The sequence below is a fragment of the Neospora caninum genome, chromosome X (genome assembly GCF_000208865.1).
Source record: "Neospora caninum Liverpool complete genome, chromosome X".
NCBI classification, from domain to species: Eukaryota; Apicomplexa; class Conoidasida; order Eucoccidiorida; family Sarcocystidae; genus Neospora; species Neospora caninum.
In genome coordinates this window covers 171,136-191,572 of record NC_018396.1, presented here as the reverse complement: position 1 = coordinate 191,572, position 20,437 = coordinate 171,136, and the positions used below count along the sequence as shown (strand labels likewise).

The following is a 20,437-nucleotide window of genomic DNA, read 5'->3' as shown; positions in this document are numbered from 1 at the left end:
AGTAACTTCTTTTTCCTCTCGCCCTCCACTGCATCTTTGGGGGGGGCCCTCTCTTCACGTCACGCGTTCGACTTGCAACGGAGAAGGCCCCTCGGTCTTCGGTTCAAACCCTCAGAAAAAGGAAAAGAAATTAGCGAACGATCTTCAACTGGCTCCAAAAGCTCCACCCCAACTATGCGATCCTCTTTAACCTGGAGAAAATCCACCGACATCGATAATGGGAGGCTAGCACAAACCCGGAGACCCCAGAAGGACGGTACGCGCCAGCAGGGCAGCGCCGGTGGCAACACCGATGAAACGATCTGATGAGAACCCCGATAGCTTCGTTCCGTTGCTGCTCATACCTATGCGAATGACTCCGCTCCATCCCAACTATCGAGAATTGCGAGCAGCGTGGAGAAGCGCCCGCGATTAGAGGTGACCATAGACCCTGCACAGAAACGGAAGCGTAGTGACGGCGGAGACGTCACAGCGCCCACTATACAGGCGACTCAAGAGTGCCTCCGCATAGTCCAGGCGAGTGCCGCCAGCGTCACCAGGCAGCACATCCTATTGGTTCTCAGAGGAGCAGAGCCATTCTGCCTGAGGAAGGAGGCTTTTACAGTCCGCACACGGAGGTGCTGGGAGATCGAATCGAATGCGAGATCTAAGGGACGGCACTCACCTCCATTGGGGCTGAAAGCGGCATCAGCCACGCTTCAAAAGTACAGGACAGTTGCTCCGACTCAATACTGCAGTTGCGGTCTGCCTATCACCCAAGAGGCCACCCAACGCTGTCCTCCCCTCCTGAATCGAGGCGCCTTGCCCAGGCTGCAGCTGCGTCTTCAGCCAGCCGGAGTCCTAGGATGGACGGAAACCGGGCTTCCATGAACCTGTCCAGTTCCGGTATTTCCGCTATTACCGCGCTGGGGGGTCAACATCCCCCTTATTGTGGAGGAGCTGGAGATCGGGGAACTCTGTCGCCATGGCTAGACATGAACTGCGCGGCATTTCCGGCTTCTGCTTTCCCGTCCTTTTCTTTTCCGAGAATGACGGCTCCCTCACCCCTTCCCCTCATCTCTTCTCAGGCCCATATTGCAGAGGAGGGCACTGGAATCACTTCTCAGGACCTCCACACATGCGTATGCAGGAAACACTGCCAACTTGCTCTGTGTCTCGGGAGAAAACATCGTTGCAATCCTCTCCAGAATCTAGACTGCCCTCTCGCCTTCGCCGTCGTGAAGGTGCTAAAGGACAAGCGAACAGAGGGTGCACACCAGGTGGATGAGGTGGGCAAGGTCGACGAGGATGCCCAAGACAGAGAAAAAGAACCGCGGACACTGACTGACACACCACAAAGTGGCGTGTGCCCTGTCAGAGACGCTGAAGCAGTTCTTGTCATTTTCAAGGGCAAGTTTGCTTCCCTGGTTCTGAACGGAATCGCTTCAGTCGAGGTGCGTCTGGATGCTTCGTCAGTTTCGTCTGCTTTCTTCCCACACTACATAACCGTTTCTGTCTTGTCTCACGGCTGCGTCCGTGACAGCGTATGTACCTGCAGGCGCATCTCTCCTTATGTGCATATGCGTTGATATACTTTGTACGCCTTGTATCCTGTAGATGCTGCTCGAGTCAACATCTACCTCTGCCCACGTTATGCACTGCGGCTCGTAGAAGTTACTTGCATGAGGACTGAGGCGAGCAGGATCCAGAGTTGCTAAAAATACATTATATAGCACTGGATGCTTCCTGGATATTTGCTTTACCGGCATTACACCGTGTATCAAACATTCCGTCTGCCTTCCGTAGCATTCCTCCCCCTCTCCCGTTCGTCGATCTCTTCCTTTCCTCGCGCTCCCTTTCTTCTCCCCGTTTGTCTCCACTTTGCTCTTTCCTTCGTTTCTCTCGTTTCTCTCTGATTGCTGTCTTTTCCCTTCTGCCCCTTTACACTGTTTTTTCCCCATGTGCGCAGGACACTTTAGTATTGGAAGGCCTTCGATGCCGACCTTTCTTTCGTCCCGGGAGAAGAGAGGACCTCTACTCCTGGGCTGCGGAGTGTCTCAATCAACTCCGGACGGGCCAGCCAGGAGGCGATGGAGCCTCTGATCCGTTGCTTCGGGTCTGCACCACGCACTACCTCACTCTGGCCGATGTCTATGATGATGCCAAGGTACGCCGAAGGTCATTTGTGCTTGTCAGTTATTTCGCTTCGCCAGCGTGTTTTTTCGCTTCTTTGTGTTTTTTTCGTTCCTCGTTGCCTGGGATAGAGAAAGAGAAATGCATGTGATATCGGAGCAACCGGACGCGGGAGACTTTTCCTGTGTGGTGTCGCCTGCATTTATCCATGCAGGTAAAATGTATGCGCCGCCACTTGTATCGATTTCCCCGTATTTACATACCCCGCCAGTGCACATAAGTATATCTGTTCCTCTGTTTTCGGATGCCGCCCTGGAGCGAGTCGGCGATTCTGGCTCACTGAGGCACCTGCGCACAGCGGGACTCTTCGTGGGAGTCAGGAAAGTGGCGAGGCGAACGTGCATGCCTGGATAAGCGTTTTGGTCGCGTTTCGTTGTGCGTGGTGTGTTGACGAGCATGATGACGCCTCTCACGTTCAGCCACGCCATCTCCAACTGCCTGCCCTCGCAGATCACAATTCAACCCCAGTCAGCTCCTGCGCTCCCCGCCTTCAGCCTCAGTGCTCCCGAGCTTGTCACCTGCTCCGCCTTTCCCTCTTCACTGCCTCTGCCGGACTGGCTTGTCGCCCGCAACGCCCAGACGCTCCGGTCGATCTTTGCTAGTCGCGTCCTGAAGCGGTCGGATGAACTCAAAAGATCTCTTCAGGGCTGTGCGTCGTCGTCTTGTGTAGACGAGAACCAGGAGGGGCCAGCGTCGACTCCCGGGTCTCCATCCTCTCGCCGCGCTCCTCGCACGACCAGCCCTTCTCGAGACTCAAAGACCGCGGGACGCTCGTCCTCGGCTGTGCCTTCCGAGCGCGAGACCGGTGCCGGAGAAGGCGAGAGACCGCGCGAAGCACGACGAACAGCTGCTCAGGCCTCGAGCGCGCGAGCCTCAGGACGAGAGGGCGCAACAGAGAGCGACTATGTCTACACCGATCTCGCCAGTCTGCAAGCGAATCGGGGGGTGAGCGCTTTTGCCGCAACGCGGGACCGAGCACACGGGGCTTCTCTACAGGCGCCACGACTAGCTCCGAAATGATGGAAACGGCCCCAATCGGAGCAAGAAAAGGAAAGGAAACAGCCACGCATACCCATCTCCCCCACCCTATCGTGGCGCCGTATCTACCGCGCCTGCCTCTCTGTCACCATTCCCTTCGATCCAACTGTTCACGCGCGTAGATCGTTTGACGAAGAGGTGTATATACACAGATACATAGATAAGTATTCATACGTGCGAGCGGAGTGGCGCATAAAACGCCCTGTAATCCCGTCGATCGTGACTCTCGCCCTTTGAAGGACGGAACAGAGGAGTTTTGTAACCGTTCTGCAGTGTCATCTCGTCATTAGGTTGCTGGTGTGTCCCCATCGCCTCTACAGTTCCCTGTTTCTGCATGTCATCTCTGGTTTATGCCTGCTCGCGCACGCAGACGAATCTGTACGGAATCGTTTGGGAGGTTGGCAAAGCGCTGATGCCTCAACGTAAGTCACTCCCACGCAAGACAGGACACTTGTCCCGTGCTCGCCTACTGTTGAGTGCCCTCGCTTTCTGAAAGTCTACCCTCGCGGCTTGCTCCTTGGCTTCGTTTTCCGAGCCTGCCGTGTTTGCCGTTTCTCCTTGTGGCCAGGGGCTTCTCGAGACGGCTCGCGGATGTCCCTGCAGAGGGCCCGTTCTCTCTCGCGTGAAGACAGTCCTGCCGTTCCTGGTGTTGTCTTTTGATTTCGACGCGAATGCCCCTCTGTTCCAACTCTGCATGCAGCTGGCGGCAAAAGCCAGACGACGCCCTCTATCTTCCTCATGAATGTCGCGATCTTCGACGAGACCGTCAAGTTCGACGTCGGCAGAGACACGGCGCCCGGAGGCTCCTCAGAGGAGTTCAGTCTCGCGGTAAGTCCTCCGTCGCGAAGAAAGACCACGCGAAGAGAACGAGGGCAGTCACACAAACCGCACGAAGGCTGTCAGAGGCTCAGAGCCGAATCTGTCGAGAAAAGATGAAGCTGCACGTGCGCCGGGGAGTCTCGGCGGCGGTGCCTCGACGCGCCCTTTAAGGCGAGAAGCGCCGCGAACTCCAGAGACGAGGAACCGTCGGGAGAACTCAGGGAACGAAACCAGAATGAGGGGATGACCCGGAAGGACAAGCAGGAAGGACCAACATCCAGGGGGATGAGAAGTCGCAAGAGGCGCTGTGAAAGCGGTCGACACCCCGCGCATCGCCAGGGGGGGAAAGAAGAAGTCTAGGACAACCACCGTGAAGTGTTGGTTTTCGCGTTTATCTCGTTCCTGTCTCTTTTTAAGACGGACTCGCGCATCTCCTTTTTTGCTCGAATTGCCTCTCGTCTACCGACAGTGGTTCGTCCTCCCTCAATTCCAAATGCTCCCGCTGCGCCTTGCATCGATGGAGCACGTCCCGGCGTGTCTGACGTTGTCATGGGATCTCTTTTTTGTCTTTCTGCCTGTCCCTACGATTCGGTTTTGTCGCGACTGAAGCTGAAGACGAAAGGCTGTCCTGCAGACATCCCCTGCATGTCGTGCGGCGATATTGTCCGGGTCCACCGAACCAATGTGAGTCTCCCTTTTCTCGGTCCGCTCTGGTTCTTCCTATCTATCGTCCTCTCTGTTTCTTTTTGCCTCTATTCCTCTCTGCCCCTTCTTCGCCTTCCTTCGCTGTACTCTCTCCCCGTTTTCGGCCGTCGTCAGCGTTGGGCGGGGCATCCGCACCCTCCTCTTCACGATCGCTTTTCCTCTCGACTCTGTCTTTTGCTGGTTGCGGAGTGCTCCTGTCACCTACGACGGCGACGACGAGGTCTGATTTTTCCCGGCCTGCGTCGTCGTCCCCGTAGAGGTTCACGCACCGTGCCGGCTCGTCGTTTGTTGCCTTTTCGTTCCCTTTGTCTCTGCGCTCTCGTGTTCTGCCTGGCCGTCGTGACCGTCCCCGTTCGTCGTTTTTGCCTCGGCGGGTCGGCCGCCACACCAGCGGGCTCTCAAGCAACACAGGGAAAGCGTCTTCTCGCCTCTCCGCGCCTGTCTCTCTTCGCCTCAGGGCCCTTCCAGTGCCTCGTCTTTTCTGTCGAGAGTCTTGAGGGGTTTTCGCGTTCGCTTTCGTGGCGTTGTCTGCGTGTTCTCTCGTTGACTTGTTTGACCCCTTTGCTTGCCAGTCGCCCAATCTGATGTTGTGTCCAAGGTCGGCATGAAATTCGAACACGACAGAAACTACGTGAACTTGAGCAGCATCGTCGGCGTCACCTCGGCGCGTGTGTGGCCCATCGAGGGAGTAGAGGGAGATCCCACTGCAGGCAAGTTGCGTTCCTCAAACGTGTGGATAACTAAAATATTTCGGTACTTAGTACAACTTTAATATGGATGTTCGAAGAAGCCAAAAGAAGGAAACCCCGAAACCTTCCCCATAGAGAAGACACGAGCACGGTGGTGACACTCATCCACTCAGCCCTTTGAAGAGCCATGCCTCATCGTCCCCTGTGTCTCGCCTCCGTCTCGTCACCGTTTTCCGTTTTTTCTTCCGTCTCCGCTCCGTTTCCTCCGGTCTCCGTAGAGGTTCGTCCCGCTCTGTTTCTCGTTTCTTCAGTCCTGCGGTCTACCTCCGGCGTTTCCAAGGCCCTCTCTTCTCACCTTGCTACGCGCAGCCGGTCCCTGTCTCGCCTTTTCCTTCCCGGTCTGCGTTTCCGAGTTTTCTGGTTTCCTCGGTTTTATTCTTCTCACTTCTCAACTTGCGTCGCCGGCGCTTGACGGAAACGTCCAGACAGAGGCAGGAGGGAAGTGAGTCTTCTCGACTTACGTGTCTTGCCACTTGTTTCTTCCTCGGGTCTGTTTGCTTCCACGTTTTCCTTGCAGATAACGGTTTAGTTGTCGGCAGAGCAGAAGCGACAACCCGTTTTTCCGAAGACGACGTGTCTCGCATCCGAGCTTTGCGTTACTACGCTCAGCAGCTTCTCCAGGACAACCACCGTACGACGGAGCGTCTTCCGCTTTGTTTCATCTGAAGCACGTTTTGTGTCACGCTTTCCGCGGTTTATCGAGTCTTCTCGCGTTTCGCACGCGCTGCACGCGCTGCATCTGTGCTCTCCACTGCCCGTCGTGTGCAGCTCAGACTCTGTTTTATCTTTCCGACTTTCGTGCTTCCTCGCGCTCCCCCACTTTCTGTCCCATGTCACGGCGCTTTTCTGACCCTTCCTCTTACATTTCTGTCTGTTCGGCCCCGTCGCTTCGTTTCCTCTTTGTACACACTCCCATATCTGCGTGTTCACGGAGACGAATTCCACTGTCTCTCCAGCTGCCTCTTTCACCGTGTCCGTCCCCCCTTTCTGTTGAGCCCCGTGCTTCGACGCACACAAATATGCATGTGCACGTCTTGAATGCGGCTGAGACGTGCATGTCCGAACTGTTGTCTCTCGATGTTTCTGGCAGTCTTTACGACGCAGTACTACAAGCCTCTCGCTGCGCTTCAGCGGTGCAATGGTGGGCCGATGATGCGAGAGGTGTACGGAGATCTCATTGTTCGGGTAAGGCTCTCTCCGCGGCCATCCTTTCTCTGCGCTGTCTGCGACTCCGGTGCGTCTCTGCACTTCTCGCTGTCGGCTGTGCGCTCTCTGCTACCGATTCAGCCTCTTTGTTGGGTCTGCGCTGCCGTCCTTCTCTGCGAATCGTTCGTCTCCCGTTTTCCTTCTTTTGCCGCCGTCCACCCTGCACAACTACCGTCCTCTCTGCCTCCACACGCAGCTGCGAGAAGACGACACGGCCTTCAAATGTCCAAACCGTCTCTTGCCTGTCCCGTTCCCCCATTTCTTCCTCTTTCCGTTCCCAGCTTTCTTCTCTGCCTTTCTGCACTCGCCTTCGCGACTCTCCCTTTCGCTACTCTCCCCCGGGCTGTTCTTGCAGGTGGTGAAGAGCAGCATGACGTCGTGTTGCCGGCTGTTGGATCTCGGGGAGCCTGACGCGCTCATTTCCGACTTTTCTTGGCTGCGGGGCGACTCGTCCTGTTCCGAACTTCGGCAGTTCGACTCGGAGCTCTCGGCGTATCTTTTGTTGATCGAAGACGGCTCTCTGCCGGGTGGCCACGTCGCCGTCGTGAATCTTTCCTCGGCCAGCGCCGAGCAGCTGTTTGTCTCCGAGACGCCGATTCAAGAGGGGCAGTGGCTGCGCCTCCGAAACTTCAAGTGGTCCTCGTTCCGGCTGCACGACGTACTCTTTGGGCGCATCTATTTCTGCGTGCAGCCGAGCCGCAGCGATTTGGCGCGCATCACGCGCCTCCCACACTTTGCGCGCGACGCCGTGCATGCCCAGCACGCGCTCGACACCGCGCTCCAGACGATCGTCGGCGAGGAAGAAGAGAACAGAGAAACCGTGTCCAGTGGGGAAAGCACAGACATCCCACCAGGACACGGAGGAGGAGAACTCGGGGAAGAACGCCCCGCTCCAGAATCCGAGGAAGTGGCGACTGCGCAACCGGCAGCTGTCGAGACAGTCGAGGAGAGAGTTGAGGAGCCTGGGCTAGCCGAAGCCCAGACAGAGGAGAGGTAAAGCGGAGACACAGGAACGCGGCCGGGAGGGAAGCGAAGACATTCGAAACACACAAGAAATGCGCAGCCCGGTTTACGGCTTAGACTGTGGTTCGCCTCCCTCGCCGTCTTCCAACATGCCACGTTTTCCTGCCGCTTTTTCTTGCTTTTCCCGTGAGACGGCGAACGCGCGCCTTCCCTCCGCTCTGACCCTCCTTTTCCGGTCTCGCTTTGTGTTTCTCGCAACTCTTTTTGCGTCGCCTCGAGCGTGTGCATGCTTCGTTCAGCCGCCTCCCTCTCGGAGCACTGCCGGCCCGCTTCGAGTTCTACGTTCCCAAAGAACTGCTCGACAGTCACCAGTCGGTCTCAGTGTACAAACACCTCGATCCCCTTCTTGCCTTTTCGCGCGTAAGAGAGCCTCGCGCGTCTTTTCTCGCTGTTCACTTCCATGTTGTGCTCGCACTTCGGTTTCGTCGCGCCGCCGCTCGCTGTTCCTGGCTCATCCTTTCCTTCTCCCGCCTCCGTCTTCGACTGCTCTCTGTGTCTCCCTTTGTTCTCCCTGGCGGTGACCCCGCCTGCCGAGGCCACGGGCAGAGTGGATAAACCTAAAACGCGCATGTTTGACATTTGGCCGCGAATGCACAGGTTCGGTAAAAGAGACACTCCAAATCTGCTGAACCGTCTCTTTCCTCTGTCCCTCATTACGGAAACGGCCGCACCAGTGGAGTATCCACATGGATGTCAGCTAACCCATGGTTCCTTGCGTCAGTCTCTCTCTGATTCCGTGCATATCCTCAGGCGCACTCGTGTACACGCCTACACATAGATACACATATCTATGTATAACAATTATGTCTTTGCATATGTGTGTGTGTATCGTTATTGCTGCCTCTCAGCGCACATCGGCGTCGGCTCCGCCTCGTCGCATGCGGTCGGGTCCGTTTCTTTTGAGGGAAATGCATGTCCTGGGTGTGGAGCCCCGGAGAGGTGAGGGCGTCGACGTGGATTTGCAGAATCCCCAGGCGTGGCTCGAGATTCAGTGCCTCCTTTGCCGCACGTCGCGGCGCCTGGATGCTCCGGAGCTCGACGGAGACGCGAGCAGCTCCCGGCCCGCTTCCAGGAAGAAAAACCGAGGGAAGAAGGCGCTTCGAGCAGAGTGCAAAAACGGAAACGACCCGTCCGCCTTGCTCTGGTGCCCGACGTGCCGACACGGAGACGCCGCAATGCTCGTTGTCATGTAAGCGCGTGAGAGAAGACAGCGCAGACGTTTTTGCGCGTGCACAAGTCGATCAGGCCAGCTTGGCCACGGACCGCTCTCCAGTGGAGGGGCGGCGCGGCACGCGACGTTCTTGACAGTCTGAAGAGGGAAGGCGGTGGCTCTGTACGTACGGATTCCGAGGGGACGAGAGCGCCAATAGGGGCAGAAGCGCAGACGCTGTTACCTGGTGACGAGAACGTGAGGAGACAGAGCGTCTCAGTTTCGAGCGAGCTCGGAAGAGAGCCCGTTCAGTTTAAGGAGATGTCGAGCGCACGCGCAAAAAACGGCAAGTGAACGGACACACTGAGACCTGTCAGCCAGGAAGAAAGCAGTCCTGGAATTTCCAACCTGCATGTATGTGCATACATCTATGTGTCAGAAGATCCATATCTATATTTATATAGATGTATTTATACTAATTTATGTATATAGATAGATAGATAGATAGAAGCGTTTTATTCAGTAGAAGTGCGACCGTAGAGAAGGACGGAAACTGTTTGGGGTTTTGTGCGTTTTGCTGTGTGTCTTTGTGAACCTTCCTTGGATGGCGTTTCCCACGTGGTCCGTTCCTCGTTTTAGCCCGTGGCATCTCCAGCGGCTTTCGTCTGTCTCTCTTTGTCAGTTTTTGTCCGAGGCTTTCTGTTCCTCGATCTCTTTTCAGTGAAGCAGCATGGAGAGGAAGGAGAAAGGGGGTTTTAAGCGTATTTACTTTTTCCCGTTCCTCTGTAGGAACGGAGCGCCCCTGTTGGCTCTCGTCACTCTCCGTCGACCGGTGAACACGTCCCTGTTTTCCTTCCAGGTACGACTTTCGGCTGGTCCTCGCAGACGCGCACGGGACGCACCTCGTCGTCGAACTCAAAGACGCAGTGGTAAGTCGAAAAGTCGGAGAGATCTGTGAACGAACACGTCGAGACGCTCAAACCCACTCTTCGCTTGGCAAATACGACATAAATATACATATACAGATATATACATATATACATATATACATATATATATATATACAGATATACATATACAGATATACATATATATGTATATATGTATATATATATATATATATACATCGATTTTGAAGGTGTTTGCGCGTTCTGTGCTCGAGATGGAGATCTCCGAGTCTGTTCGGCAGGTGTTTTTTTTTCAGGGGGCCCGTTTTAGCTGCGTCAGCGAGCGAGGGATCAGTCCCTTTTTTGCGGCTACCGACAGCGGAGCGCAGGCTCTGGTTCGCTCGGTGCTGCGCGGGTTGCTCGACGGCGAAGAAGAGGGCGAGAGAGACGAAAGCCCACGAGGTGGGAGGGAGACAGAGGCAGGCCAAAGCGCCGGAAGGGACGGAGGCGCCGGAGCCGAGGAGGAAGAGACGGAAGAGGTGAACGAGGGCGCATCGAGCAGCAGCGAGGAAGAAGGCGAGGTTCAGACGCAGAGCCTGGTGGGGCGGAAGTACATGCGCCAGCGAAGCCTCAAAACGTTGGCACGAAGTGGACCGGCCCAAGGGAAGGCGAGGGAAGAGTCGCGGAAGGTCAGTGGATTTCCAGAAAAAAGGAAGAAAAGAGAACTCGGCCCTGGTCGCCACGAGCTCCTTGTCGTGCGGCGGCCGAGAGACGAAGGCCGAGGAAGAGACAGGGAGGAAGACGAGAGTGCCTCGCCGGTCTGGGTGGTTCTCGGCGCCGACATCAGGGAGACGTAGAAGCGACTCTCCTGGTTACTCGCAGGCAGCGAGGGAGCACAGGACAAAGAACAGGGTTGTGTCCTTGCGAAAGGAAAGGAATGTGGCACTTTTTGCTTCGTGCAAACAACACCGTTTCGTTTTTTGCATTGCAATAATACGTCTGTGTGTTTGAGAAACGCGCCTCTCTTGTCAAAACCTTGACGCGGGAAAGAAACGGGTTTAGGTTTTCCCCTTAACGAACGCAGGAAGTCTAACCGGATTCCTCGCTCCGACGCCGAGACGCAAGCAAAAACCCGTCTCGCGCCGTTTATCGTTTTAAATGTTTCTTTTTGGGGACAGGCGTTCCTCTGCGAGCCTCGGCTTTCAGCCAGAAAGGCGCGAAACGCTTGCCGTTGCCCTTAGGGAGAAGCACTCGGAGTGTCTCGGCTCTTGGACTTTTGCACAGGGGACTACACAGACGGATTCGTCCGTCGGTAGATCGCGAGAGGCTCCAGTATGAGGCCCCACAAGCCGTACAAGAAAGAATTTCAAGAAATGCGTGAACGCAACGCGTGCTTGCAGTACCGAGACACACTCGACTCCATCTGCCCATGCTTCTTTCCCTTCAACACCGTGTCGATTTGATTTGTGAGCTAGTGTTGTCTGGCGCGTCGGGGGCAAATCAACAACGGTTTTCGAATCTGTCCCTGCAGCTGGCGTACAACGCAAATACGCTTCCATCCTATCTAGGCTACGCGCCATCTTGAGGATTGTGAAATCGCTGGGCGCTGGAAGAGTGCCTCCCTCTTCCGGCACGGTTTATCCCTCTCTAAAGTGTTTTTTTGAAGGGTTCACATCTCTAAATAAGCTTGGGGGAAATCTTCGAGATACCTCGTGCGAAGCGAGGCAAGATTTATGAGCACCTGGAAATTGGATTCGACCGTTCCGTGGCGTGTCAGTGGAGAGGCGCCACGATGCTGAGAATCTCGGATGGCGTTCGCCAAGGGGTTTTTTTGCGGCCGCGCGGCGGCTTCCGCCGGTTTTCCTCGGACAAAAAGTAGGGGATCAGCCCTGCTGCGACTCCTCCACGCAAACACTTTAGAGTTCCGTCTTTCTCAGCGAGAGAAATCAGAATAACGATGACGTGTCACCAACGAAAAGGCTGACACACGCTGTATATACACATGCATATAAGCGCGTCTCCTGTCCTCTTCTTGACTGGATGCATGCAGTTCTCCCCCGTCTGCATCTTTGACTCCCTTTGGTCTTCGCCTCGACTTGAGTGTCGCGTTCCGCGTCAGTCGCGTCTCGCCGAGAGCGCGAAACCCTCCTCGAAAGCGCCAGGCACCGCGAACCAGAGAGCAGCAGCCGTCGCTCCCTCCCGCTTCGCTCCTGCGTGCGTTGCACGGCTAAAAGATGGAGACGAGAAGTCGCAGCGTCGCGACGAGCCGTGCGTTTCTTCTTGCGAGTGTGTTTTGCAGATCTCTCAAATACACAAAAAAGCGCCCAAGAACAGAGAGGGGAGGCCCCGGTGCGCCGTCCGCCTCTTCCCTCCCGGCTCCACGTCGCTTCCTTCGCGCGCTCTCTGCCCCCAACTCGCGCGGCGCGCTTATCGGTATCTGCGGAGGCGGAGCGCCTGTCTCTTCTTCCAGCAGGCGCGGCGGGACGGGCGCAGACGAGCGGCGCCGCTGCCCTTGGTTCTCAGGCCGCGGTACTTCTTGCCCGCAGAGGTGAGGCCTCTGCACTCTCTGTGCTTCATCACGGGTTTGCAGAGCCAGTTGATGCGTGGATCGTTGCGGATCGCGTTGTGCGCCGGGTCCACCAAAATCACTTCGTAGTACTTGTACACGGCATCCTGGCCCACCCAGTAGCTGTTCAGCACGCGCAGACCTCCGCAGATCTTTCGGCCAACCTTCTCCTCCGCCACGGCGCGCAAGTTGCGAGATGACTTCTGCTTACGAACACCTGAACACGCAAACGAGACGCAAAACCCCGTGAAGGAACACTGCGGTCGACTCAGACACACATGCGGCTTCTGTATATACACAGAGGATATCTACACATATAGTCCACGTAGCATATATATGCAGCGGGGGCGTAGGGGCACACAGATAGGTAAAGGCGTCCACATTTTGAGGGGACGGGAGCGCGGTACGGTTCGGACGCGCCGACGAACACGCACACGCGTACGTAAAGCTCACCCATCACGTCCAGACCACGTGAAAAAGGCGGAGAATTGTGTGTGTCTGCCGTGCTTACCCTGGTTTTTCGGCTTTCCGTACACAATGCCCTTGTGAACTTGCTTCTTTCTGTCTCCTCTTCTCACGCGGACACGGTAGATCACGAAGCCCTGTTTCTTCTTGTAGCCAAGACGACGCGCCTTGTCGGGGCGAGTGCTCTGCGTGCATCTGTGGACAGCGGGAAGCTGTCTGTACTCCCACGTGCGCACACGAAGAAGGAAGCGCAGCACGTCAGACTGCTTCTTCTTCCAGAGTTCCTCGAGGTACCTGAAGAGAAAAACGAGACCGGACGCGGAAAACAGACCTTTGGCCGACACACATACTGGGGGGAGATAAAAACGCGGATGTGAACACCTGGACTTGAACGGGAAAACCGACCGGCAAAGAATCTACTCCCACGGAGACGGGTTGTTCGGCCAACGTCTGCCGAGTGAATTGAACGGAACGCAGACTGCACAATGAAGCAAGACATCAAGCGCCACAGCGCCACCTCCTCGCGTCCACAGACTGTGTGAGAGCGGCCCATCACCACGTCAGGAACCGAGCAGGCAAAATTCCCCCGAAATCATCGCACACCCACGGCACGACTTCGCCCCAGTACCGCGAACGAGTCTGCTTCCCGGCCACGTTAACACCGTTCGCAGAACGCGAAAACGGTAGAGAGGCAACGGCATAACGGCGCGATACGCCGGTAAACTGGCACGAACAGCCGTTGCGGTTGGACGTTGCCTGGACATAATTCCGAGCTATAACGCAGACAACTCTCACACCGATAAGCGCCCACGAGACCCGCAGGCACCCTGAAAGAATGCATCACTGCTGGACGTAAATAGTGAGACAGTTCCATCACAGAACAAACTCGAGGAGAAAACGCCGACCGCGGCATGCCAGCGACGGTACGCGTCGGCAGCATGCAACTAGCGACCCGTGGCCAGCTTCACCGCCCAGAACCGAGAACCGCGCAGACAGAACTAGGACGAAGGAAATCCCGAAAGCCAAGACTGAAATAGTCAGCAAGCGTGTTGAGCCGTCTGTACACTGTTCGCCCGCCCGGCGCAGCGTATGGGGCGAACGCCTTTTTTGCGATCGGTCCCCCTCATTCGCCAGTTCCAGAAATCCGCCAGAGGTCGCTCCACAAAGAAGCACGGACCTCTGGGAGAGACAGGCACCTTTTTCGAGGATGGCAGACACACTCGCCACATATCGGTTCAAGGATCCTTGCTGTTTCACGCGAACTGTGAGGTGTACACGACTGCGGCGCAGCCCTAGAAATGCAAACGCTTGGGTCCGGAACCCGACGGGCGGAGGCAGTCTCCAGACAGCACACGCGTTCTGGGTCCACGGAGACGGAGAAAAACGACGGGAAAAAAACAGTTCAGACCCCTTTCTCCAAAAAACGATCGCGAAGGCTGTGAATCCTAGCGAATTGCCAGCGCCTTCTGTCCCCACAAAGAGGGGTTCGCTGTTGCTGGTGAATTCTGCTGTCAAACGCAGGGAAGGGCGAACAACGCGTGATGCCACTCACTTGTAGGCTCCCATTTTGACGGTCCGGAAGAGCTACCGCAACAAGAGAAGAGAATCCGCCTTCTTTTCACTGGATAAAAAACTCAGGGAAGAGAGAAGTAACCGCGAGTCTCGCGGGGTTTCTTTCCTCACAGTGGGTCGTCCTCCCCTCTCGGAAAAATTCGGCGCTCTGGCGCCCGCGGCCCCGGAATATAAGCCGATCGGCGTCCCTGTTGTGGCGCTGTCATCTTCAGACGAGCCGCAATAGGATCAGAAAACCCTGCATGCGTGGTCTCATCGAGACAGGATGCAACGAACCCCACGGTTCTTCCTCGCTGTGGCACGGAGTGAAAAACGCATGCGCAGAGCATTTCGCGACACACAGGAGGGCTGTCTCGATTGTGCCAGGGACTTGCCGTTCTTCCCGACTTTTTCCAGAAGTGCTTCAGGCACCTAGGATCTACACCGAAGAAGTTCTTGCCGTATCAACGACGCAGCTTTTGCCACAGGTCTCAAGGGACCAGTTTCACGAGGCTTATTTGAATGGCAACCTATCTATGTGTGTCCGGTTTGTAGCTTGTGTGCTTCTGCCTTCCTCTCGAACCACCGCAGAGAGTCACAGGTTGCCGAGCTGACGCACATCGGGGCGCTTTGGGGAACCACAGAAGGTGGCTTCACAGAACTTTCTTTATCGGTTTTTAAACTCGTCTTTAAAAGAGAAAATCGTGTGTCTTTCCATGGTCTCCATTTTGCGTAGTACCTGTCGAAACCTTCGCGGTAGGCGTGCAGGGACACACACACTGCCTCTAGCGAGAAAAGTCGAGTCGAGCGCATCGATCATGCGTGCGCCCATCGCGACAGTCGCTCCAGTACCCTGCGAGGCGAGGGTAGTTTTGCACAAGATCTCCTTTTCCCTCTGTTCCGATAGATTTCCGTGCTTTCCGCTTTTCCTTCCGTGAAACACGCCGCGGAGACTGCGTTCCGGGCACCTGACTTTCCCGGTGTCTGGGCTCCCCTCTGCGTTCGCCGGGCTCGACGACTTCTCGACACGCCCTGTTTGGAGCCAGCTCTCTCTCTCTCTCTCTCTCTGCAGCCAGCGGGCGTGGACTGTCTACACTGCCTCTCGGATTGTCCCTTCTCTTTTACGAGGAATTCCCTTTTCTTCCTCGAGACCGACTGACTCCCTTGCCCGAAGACCTCCTTCGCTCTCATCGCTTCACGGTTTTCCCACGCGGCTAGCGCAATCAGTAGAGTTCTGTCGACGAGCGGAAAATGAAGGAGAAGAAGGCAACCGACAGCGCCCTCGCCGGCGAGCAAGGGGAGAAGTCAGAGAAAATGAAAGTGGAGGACAGAGAGCGACGCAGGAAGAGAGACGAAGTCGGCGAGGCCGAAAAGCACGCCGAGGAAAGTTCCAGCGAGGAAGAAGATGACGGAGATGAAATCCAGTTCAAAGCGAGGACTAAAGAAGAACTTATACGACAAGGAGAAGACGATGACGAAGACGAAGAAGAGGATACAGACCTCACGGTGAGCGCAAACAGGCCCTCGCTGGCGCCTCACCGCCCGAGTCCGCTGTCGAGCAGTATACGTAGTCCACTCGTGTTTAACATGTTCGAGACTTTCCTATTCGTACGCACGTGAGCTAACGTGCACGTGCAAGCGCAGTATACGATGTCTCCTCTAGCCCGTACTGCCTCTGTCTCAATCGTACACTGATACGGGCACCTGTGTATGTAGGCGCACGCATGCTTGACGTTGTGGGGTGATCTGTGTCGGAGATGTGCGGGATGCTACGTCTCCGCCTGTCTTTTTTTCTTTCTTTTCCCACACGTGCATGGAGACCATATGCTCTCTTCAGTGAGTGTCTTTGCGGCTCTTCAGGAGACAGTCCGGGCATCGTTTGGCCTGTTCGATCCTCACGAGGAAGCAGCAGAAGCAGTTCTCGCGCTTCTTCGCCACGCCCGCCTGGACGTGCTTTTGAAGACTCCGTCTGGCTCTCTGCGGGCCTTGGCTGAAACGATTGCCAACCAGGTATTCGTCTTTGCCGCCTTCTCTGTTCCTCTAGAGCCTGTTTCCGCTCCCCCCCCCCCCTCTCTCTGTCTCGTTTTGCTTCCGCCGGCGTCGGAAACGACAAGGGAAAACGCCCTCCGTGTCTTCTCGGTCCTTTCCGCTTCTCGATTTTTTCGTTCTGGCGTCGCAATCGTCGAAATCCGTTCTTCGTACGGAGCGAACGCTCCCAGTGTTTCTCGGAGGACGAGGGGAAAAATGGCCCACCTCAACGAGCGCAAAACCTGGCCGTTGCTGCCGTGGCCTTTCTGTGCGGTTTCGCGGGGTCTTCAGGGAAATGTGGGATCCGTGCTGAAGGCAGTCCCAGAAGACGAAGACGACTCTGGTAAAAAGGACGGGGCCGAACAAGACGACGACGCGCCCGTGGTCGGGTTCCTCTCTCTTCTTTCTCTTCGTCAATACCCCGAAGCAACAGACGTGTTCAAGGACGCCCTCCTCCGCCTGGCTGCGTACGACCAGAGAAGTTGAAGAAGAACGGGAAGACGCAAGCGAGCGAAAGAAGACGAGAAAAAGGAGCATCGTCGTACTCGGTTTTGTGTTGTCTTTGGGAAAGAAAACGAAGAACGGATGGGACACGACGGTCAGACTGAAGTGAAAGGATTTGTGCATCTGCACTGGCGTATCGTCGACCGAGTGCCACCTTGCCCAGGCTGTGCAGACACTGCGAGAGCTGAACGAAACGGCCAGCGTGATAGGAAAGGCGGATCGATGCCAACAGAAGGGAGGCAGGAAAAGGATCTGCGCACGCGTTTCCCGTTCGGATATCTTATAGAGCGCTCGGTTTCCTGTCTCTCGTCTGTCTGCGTATGTCCTCAGTGACCACGCCCCTGCTGGAATGAAAGCGAAACTCGGTGAGTCGCCTGTCTGATCGTCCGCAGGTGTCGAGCTGTCTCTGCTCTCTTCTGCGCTCTCTCCTGGTTCCCGCTTCCTCTCTTCTTCCCGCCTTCTTTTCTCCGATTCCTCTTCGTGTGATTCGTCTCGCTGCCGGCCTGCGAGAGGCTGCGCTCTTTGCTCTCGTGCGTTCTCTCGCTGTGTAGCCTGTTTTGTGCGTCTGCTCTCGTGTGCCGGCACGTTTTGCAGAGGCAGTTCTGGCCCCGGAATCGGACGAAACGGCAGGAAAAGAAGGCGCGGGAAGGAAGCACGAAGTCAACTGCGGGTGGATGCTGAAGGAGCGGGTGAACAATACTCCTCCTGCGCTCATTCCCACCATGTTTGCTTCGCTCCTGGAAGACATAGCCTGGAGCTTAGCGACTGAGGAAATGGACGAAGAGGAGAGACCCTTCTACAAGTACACGCACGTCGTCGCTCTTACGAAGTAAGGCCAGAGGTGAAGTTGCCAGAGACGCCCGCTGAGAGGCACACAGAGAGCGCGTTCGAACGGAGAAGAAGAGAGAGCGACGGAGGTCGCACCGGGAGCATGCAAGGAACAGACGTGTTTTCTACGTTCGTGGTGCAGTGCAAAGGCTTTGCCTCACCCCCGAGGGCCGCTGCGGACGTGGAGTACCGCGCGTCCTGGTGCATGCTGGCGAACGGTAGGAGAAAAACCTCGGAAGGACAATGGCGTGTGTGCTGTCTGTGTTTTTTATCGTTCCCTTGTATCGGCGCCAGGGTGTACAAGGAGGCTGACGCAGGGCCAACAGCTGGGCCGAAGAAGGCCAAGGGGGACGAACCACTGGGTAAGATAGACTTTCGAGACGCTTCTACGCGCCCTACAGAAAAGAGAAAGTGCACAGATCTGGCTCGTGCGCATTCGGGAACCAAAGGCACTTTCTACCAGAACGCACACTGTGGCAGGGAGGCCGATTTGCCGTTGAACTTTCCAACGCGCAAGCGGGGACAAGCGCCCAAGAGGCTGGGGGATAGAGACACGACGGTAAACATGGACGGTCGGGGTGAACCGAGTCGGACGGCGAGTCGCATGATGGAGATAATCGTGTGGGTGCGGGGGTCTCGGCAGGCAGCTAGCCGTGAGCGTCGCGAGAGCGTGACCGAAATTAGCAGTGCGCAAACCGATTCGCCGATAGATGGACGTATACGGATGCATGCAGACCGAGGGGAAACTCTCGACGCATATAATTAGGTTCACAAGAAGGCAACGACGGGTTGCAGCTGCTGTTGACGCTTTCGGATTCGTAGGGTTCAAGGCGTTCTTCCCCCACCCTGAGGACGAGGAGCTTCTTAAAGTGGCTACGTCTTACTTCACGTGCCCAACTGGTTCATCCGTAAGTATCAACTGTTTGGCGGCGCATCGACGGGACAAGGCGAGTAAACGCGTTCACATTACCTGGACCGCCATCTCAAAAAGGAGCGGGATTTCCACCTGATTCGTTGCCTCGCATCTCACTGTCAACAGTGGTATATCTATATCTATATAGATAGATAGATAGATAGATAGATAGATAGATAGATAGATAGATAGATAGATAGATAGATAGATAGATAGATAGATAGATAGATAGATAGATGTGAGGACGCAAGTAGATAATAATCCAGATCGCTGGGACACACTGAGAGAATGATACCTGGAAATGCCGCTATCCCTGTCTTTGGAACTATATTCCCATGCTTCTGCATGTGCACGATGTGCACGCGTCTTTGCAGCAGTGATAGATAGGGGGAATCACATGGTGGGCGCGTGAGCGAAGTGCATACCCTATTGCTTGTCAGGACCTTTGAAGCCCTTTTGCTCACGATTCTACACCGGCTGTCAGACGCTGGCAGAGGATATGTGACGCAGCGCCAAGAGCATAGGTGCACGGCTGTCTCTCTACTTCGAGTACACACGACACAGATCTTAGGAGACCTTTGTGTGTCTGTGTCTGTGTTTCAGGCGCGCATCTCTGCTGTGGAGGATGGAGGCAGTGCGGTTAGCGAAGGGAACCGGAAGAAGAACGTGAGCCCGGAAGCAGCCGATGACGACACCAACATGGAGGCGTGCGGCCAGATTCGTTCCTGTCCAGAGTATCTTCTTCTCCTCTTGCTGCCGTTCGACAAACTGAAAAACTGCACGGACGCTATGCAGCGACAGGCGCTTTTGCAGGCAGCCTCGTAACGTTTTCGGTCCCTCTCGTGAACCCAGGAGTGTATTAAACTCTGTTCGTATGTCCCTTGTTGAAAGAAACCAAAACTCCTCACCCCCGTGAAGTCGTCTGTACGTTCACCGGCGAAAACAGTTGACCGGTGTGTTGCGATCCGTTAGCACCGTTGAGATGCATTGTCACTGGACCAATGTAATTTCCGCGTTGACCATTTCGGTGCAATCCGCGCGCAAACCCACGGAACTTTGAATCCGACAGCGCAGACGCAAAGATGATTCCGTGTCGATGGAGCCAGATGCAGGCGTAGCACGTCATCGTAAGGCTAAACAGCGCTGGTGTTTGCTATTCGCGTTCGGAAGTCCACCGCCGTTGCGCTCGGTTTTACTAGACAGTTCACAAAAACTGGGTCCACGAGACCCGTCACCGAGTTAGCGCAGCAGTCGGCGCGCGTGGCGTACTTTGACTGGCCTGTCGCGCGCGACGGTCCTTGGCGATAATCTGTTCCCACTTCGCCCTTGTAACCAGCAGAGAGACACGGCAACCTCCGCCTTGTGAAGTGTAAAATGCATTTGAGGAGTCTCACTCTGGAGCACGCGTGGTTGAGCCAGTGGGTCGCAACCCCCCGAGGTGAATTCGGTGTGCTGGGAAGATATGCAAGAAGCTCCAACACGGCACAGGCGAATTCGCAAATGGTGCGCCGGAGACGCGACGAACAAAGAAGAGACCGGTGAACGTGGGGCTTCTTTCTACGCTATTTGGCAACGGCTCCCAAAAATCTGCACTGCCTTCTATTGTGTTCATTGCGAAAGAAACGCGTCGGCCTTTCAGCACATGGTGCTTTCAATCTGCAGCACTGGCGGCTTTCAGACTCTTCACCTCTAAGGAACTGATCTGCCTAGAATTGCCTTCTAGACGGTTGCCAGGAACAGCAACGCTCACGTGCACTCTCGGATGCCCGTGGAGGAAAAACGGTGTCGCACCTGTTTTTTTGCAGCTGGGTAGCGCGGTCGCCCAGTTGCGCA

The 20,437-nt window shown here is 55.8% G+C and overlaps 3 protein-coding genes across 3 annotated transcripts; 2 read left to right on the top strand and 1 right to left on the bottom strand.

The window, feature by feature from the left end:
• Positions 1 to 1,028: 1,028 nt before the first annotated feature.
• On the top strand, positions 1,029 to 10,606 carry NCLIV_045020 (conserved hypothetical protein; the record flags this gene model as incomplete). The annotated part of the gene is made up of 12 exons (XM_003884050.1): positions 1,029 to 1,433; positions 1,949 to 2,146; positions 2,623 to 3,117; positions 3,581 to 3,632; positions 3,911 to 4,038; positions 4,447 to 4,732; positions 6,574 to 6,668; positions 7,045 to 7,682; positions 7,952 to 8,072; positions 8,561 to 8,901; positions 9,722 to 9,791; positions 10,067 to 10,606. 12 exons carry the CDS (start codon positions 1,029 to 1,031, stop codon positions 10,604 to 10,606), a joined length of 3,369 nt encoding a protein of 1,122 aa, XP_003884099.1.
• A 1,570-nt stretch (positions 10,607 to 12,176) lies between these two features.
• Positions 12,177 to 14,346, bottom strand: NCLIV_045010 (hypothetical protein; the record flags this gene model as incomplete). The annotated part of the gene is made up of 3 exons (XM_003884049.1): positions 12,177 to 12,532; positions 12,827 to 13,074; positions 14,333 to 14,346. 3 exons carry the CDS (start codon positions 14,344 to 14,346, stop codon positions 12,177 to 12,179), a joined length of 618 nt encoding a protein of 205 aa, XP_003884098.1.
• A 1,236-nt stretch (positions 14,347 to 15,582) lies between these two features.
• Positions 15,583 to 19,429, top strand: NCLIV_045000 (hypothetical protein; the record flags this gene model as incomplete). Its single annotated transcript, XM_003884048.1, has 8 exons — positions 15,583 to 15,837; positions 16,192 to 16,341; positions 16,651 to 16,826; positions 17,194 to 17,228; positions 17,458 to 17,692; positions 17,986 to 18,053; positions 18,514 to 18,599; positions 19,208 to 19,429. 8 exons carry the CDS (start codon positions 15,583 to 15,585, stop codon positions 19,427 to 19,429), a joined length of 1,227 nt encoding a protein of 408 aa, XP_003884097.1.
• Positions 19,430 to 20,437: the final 1,008 nt, after the last annotated feature.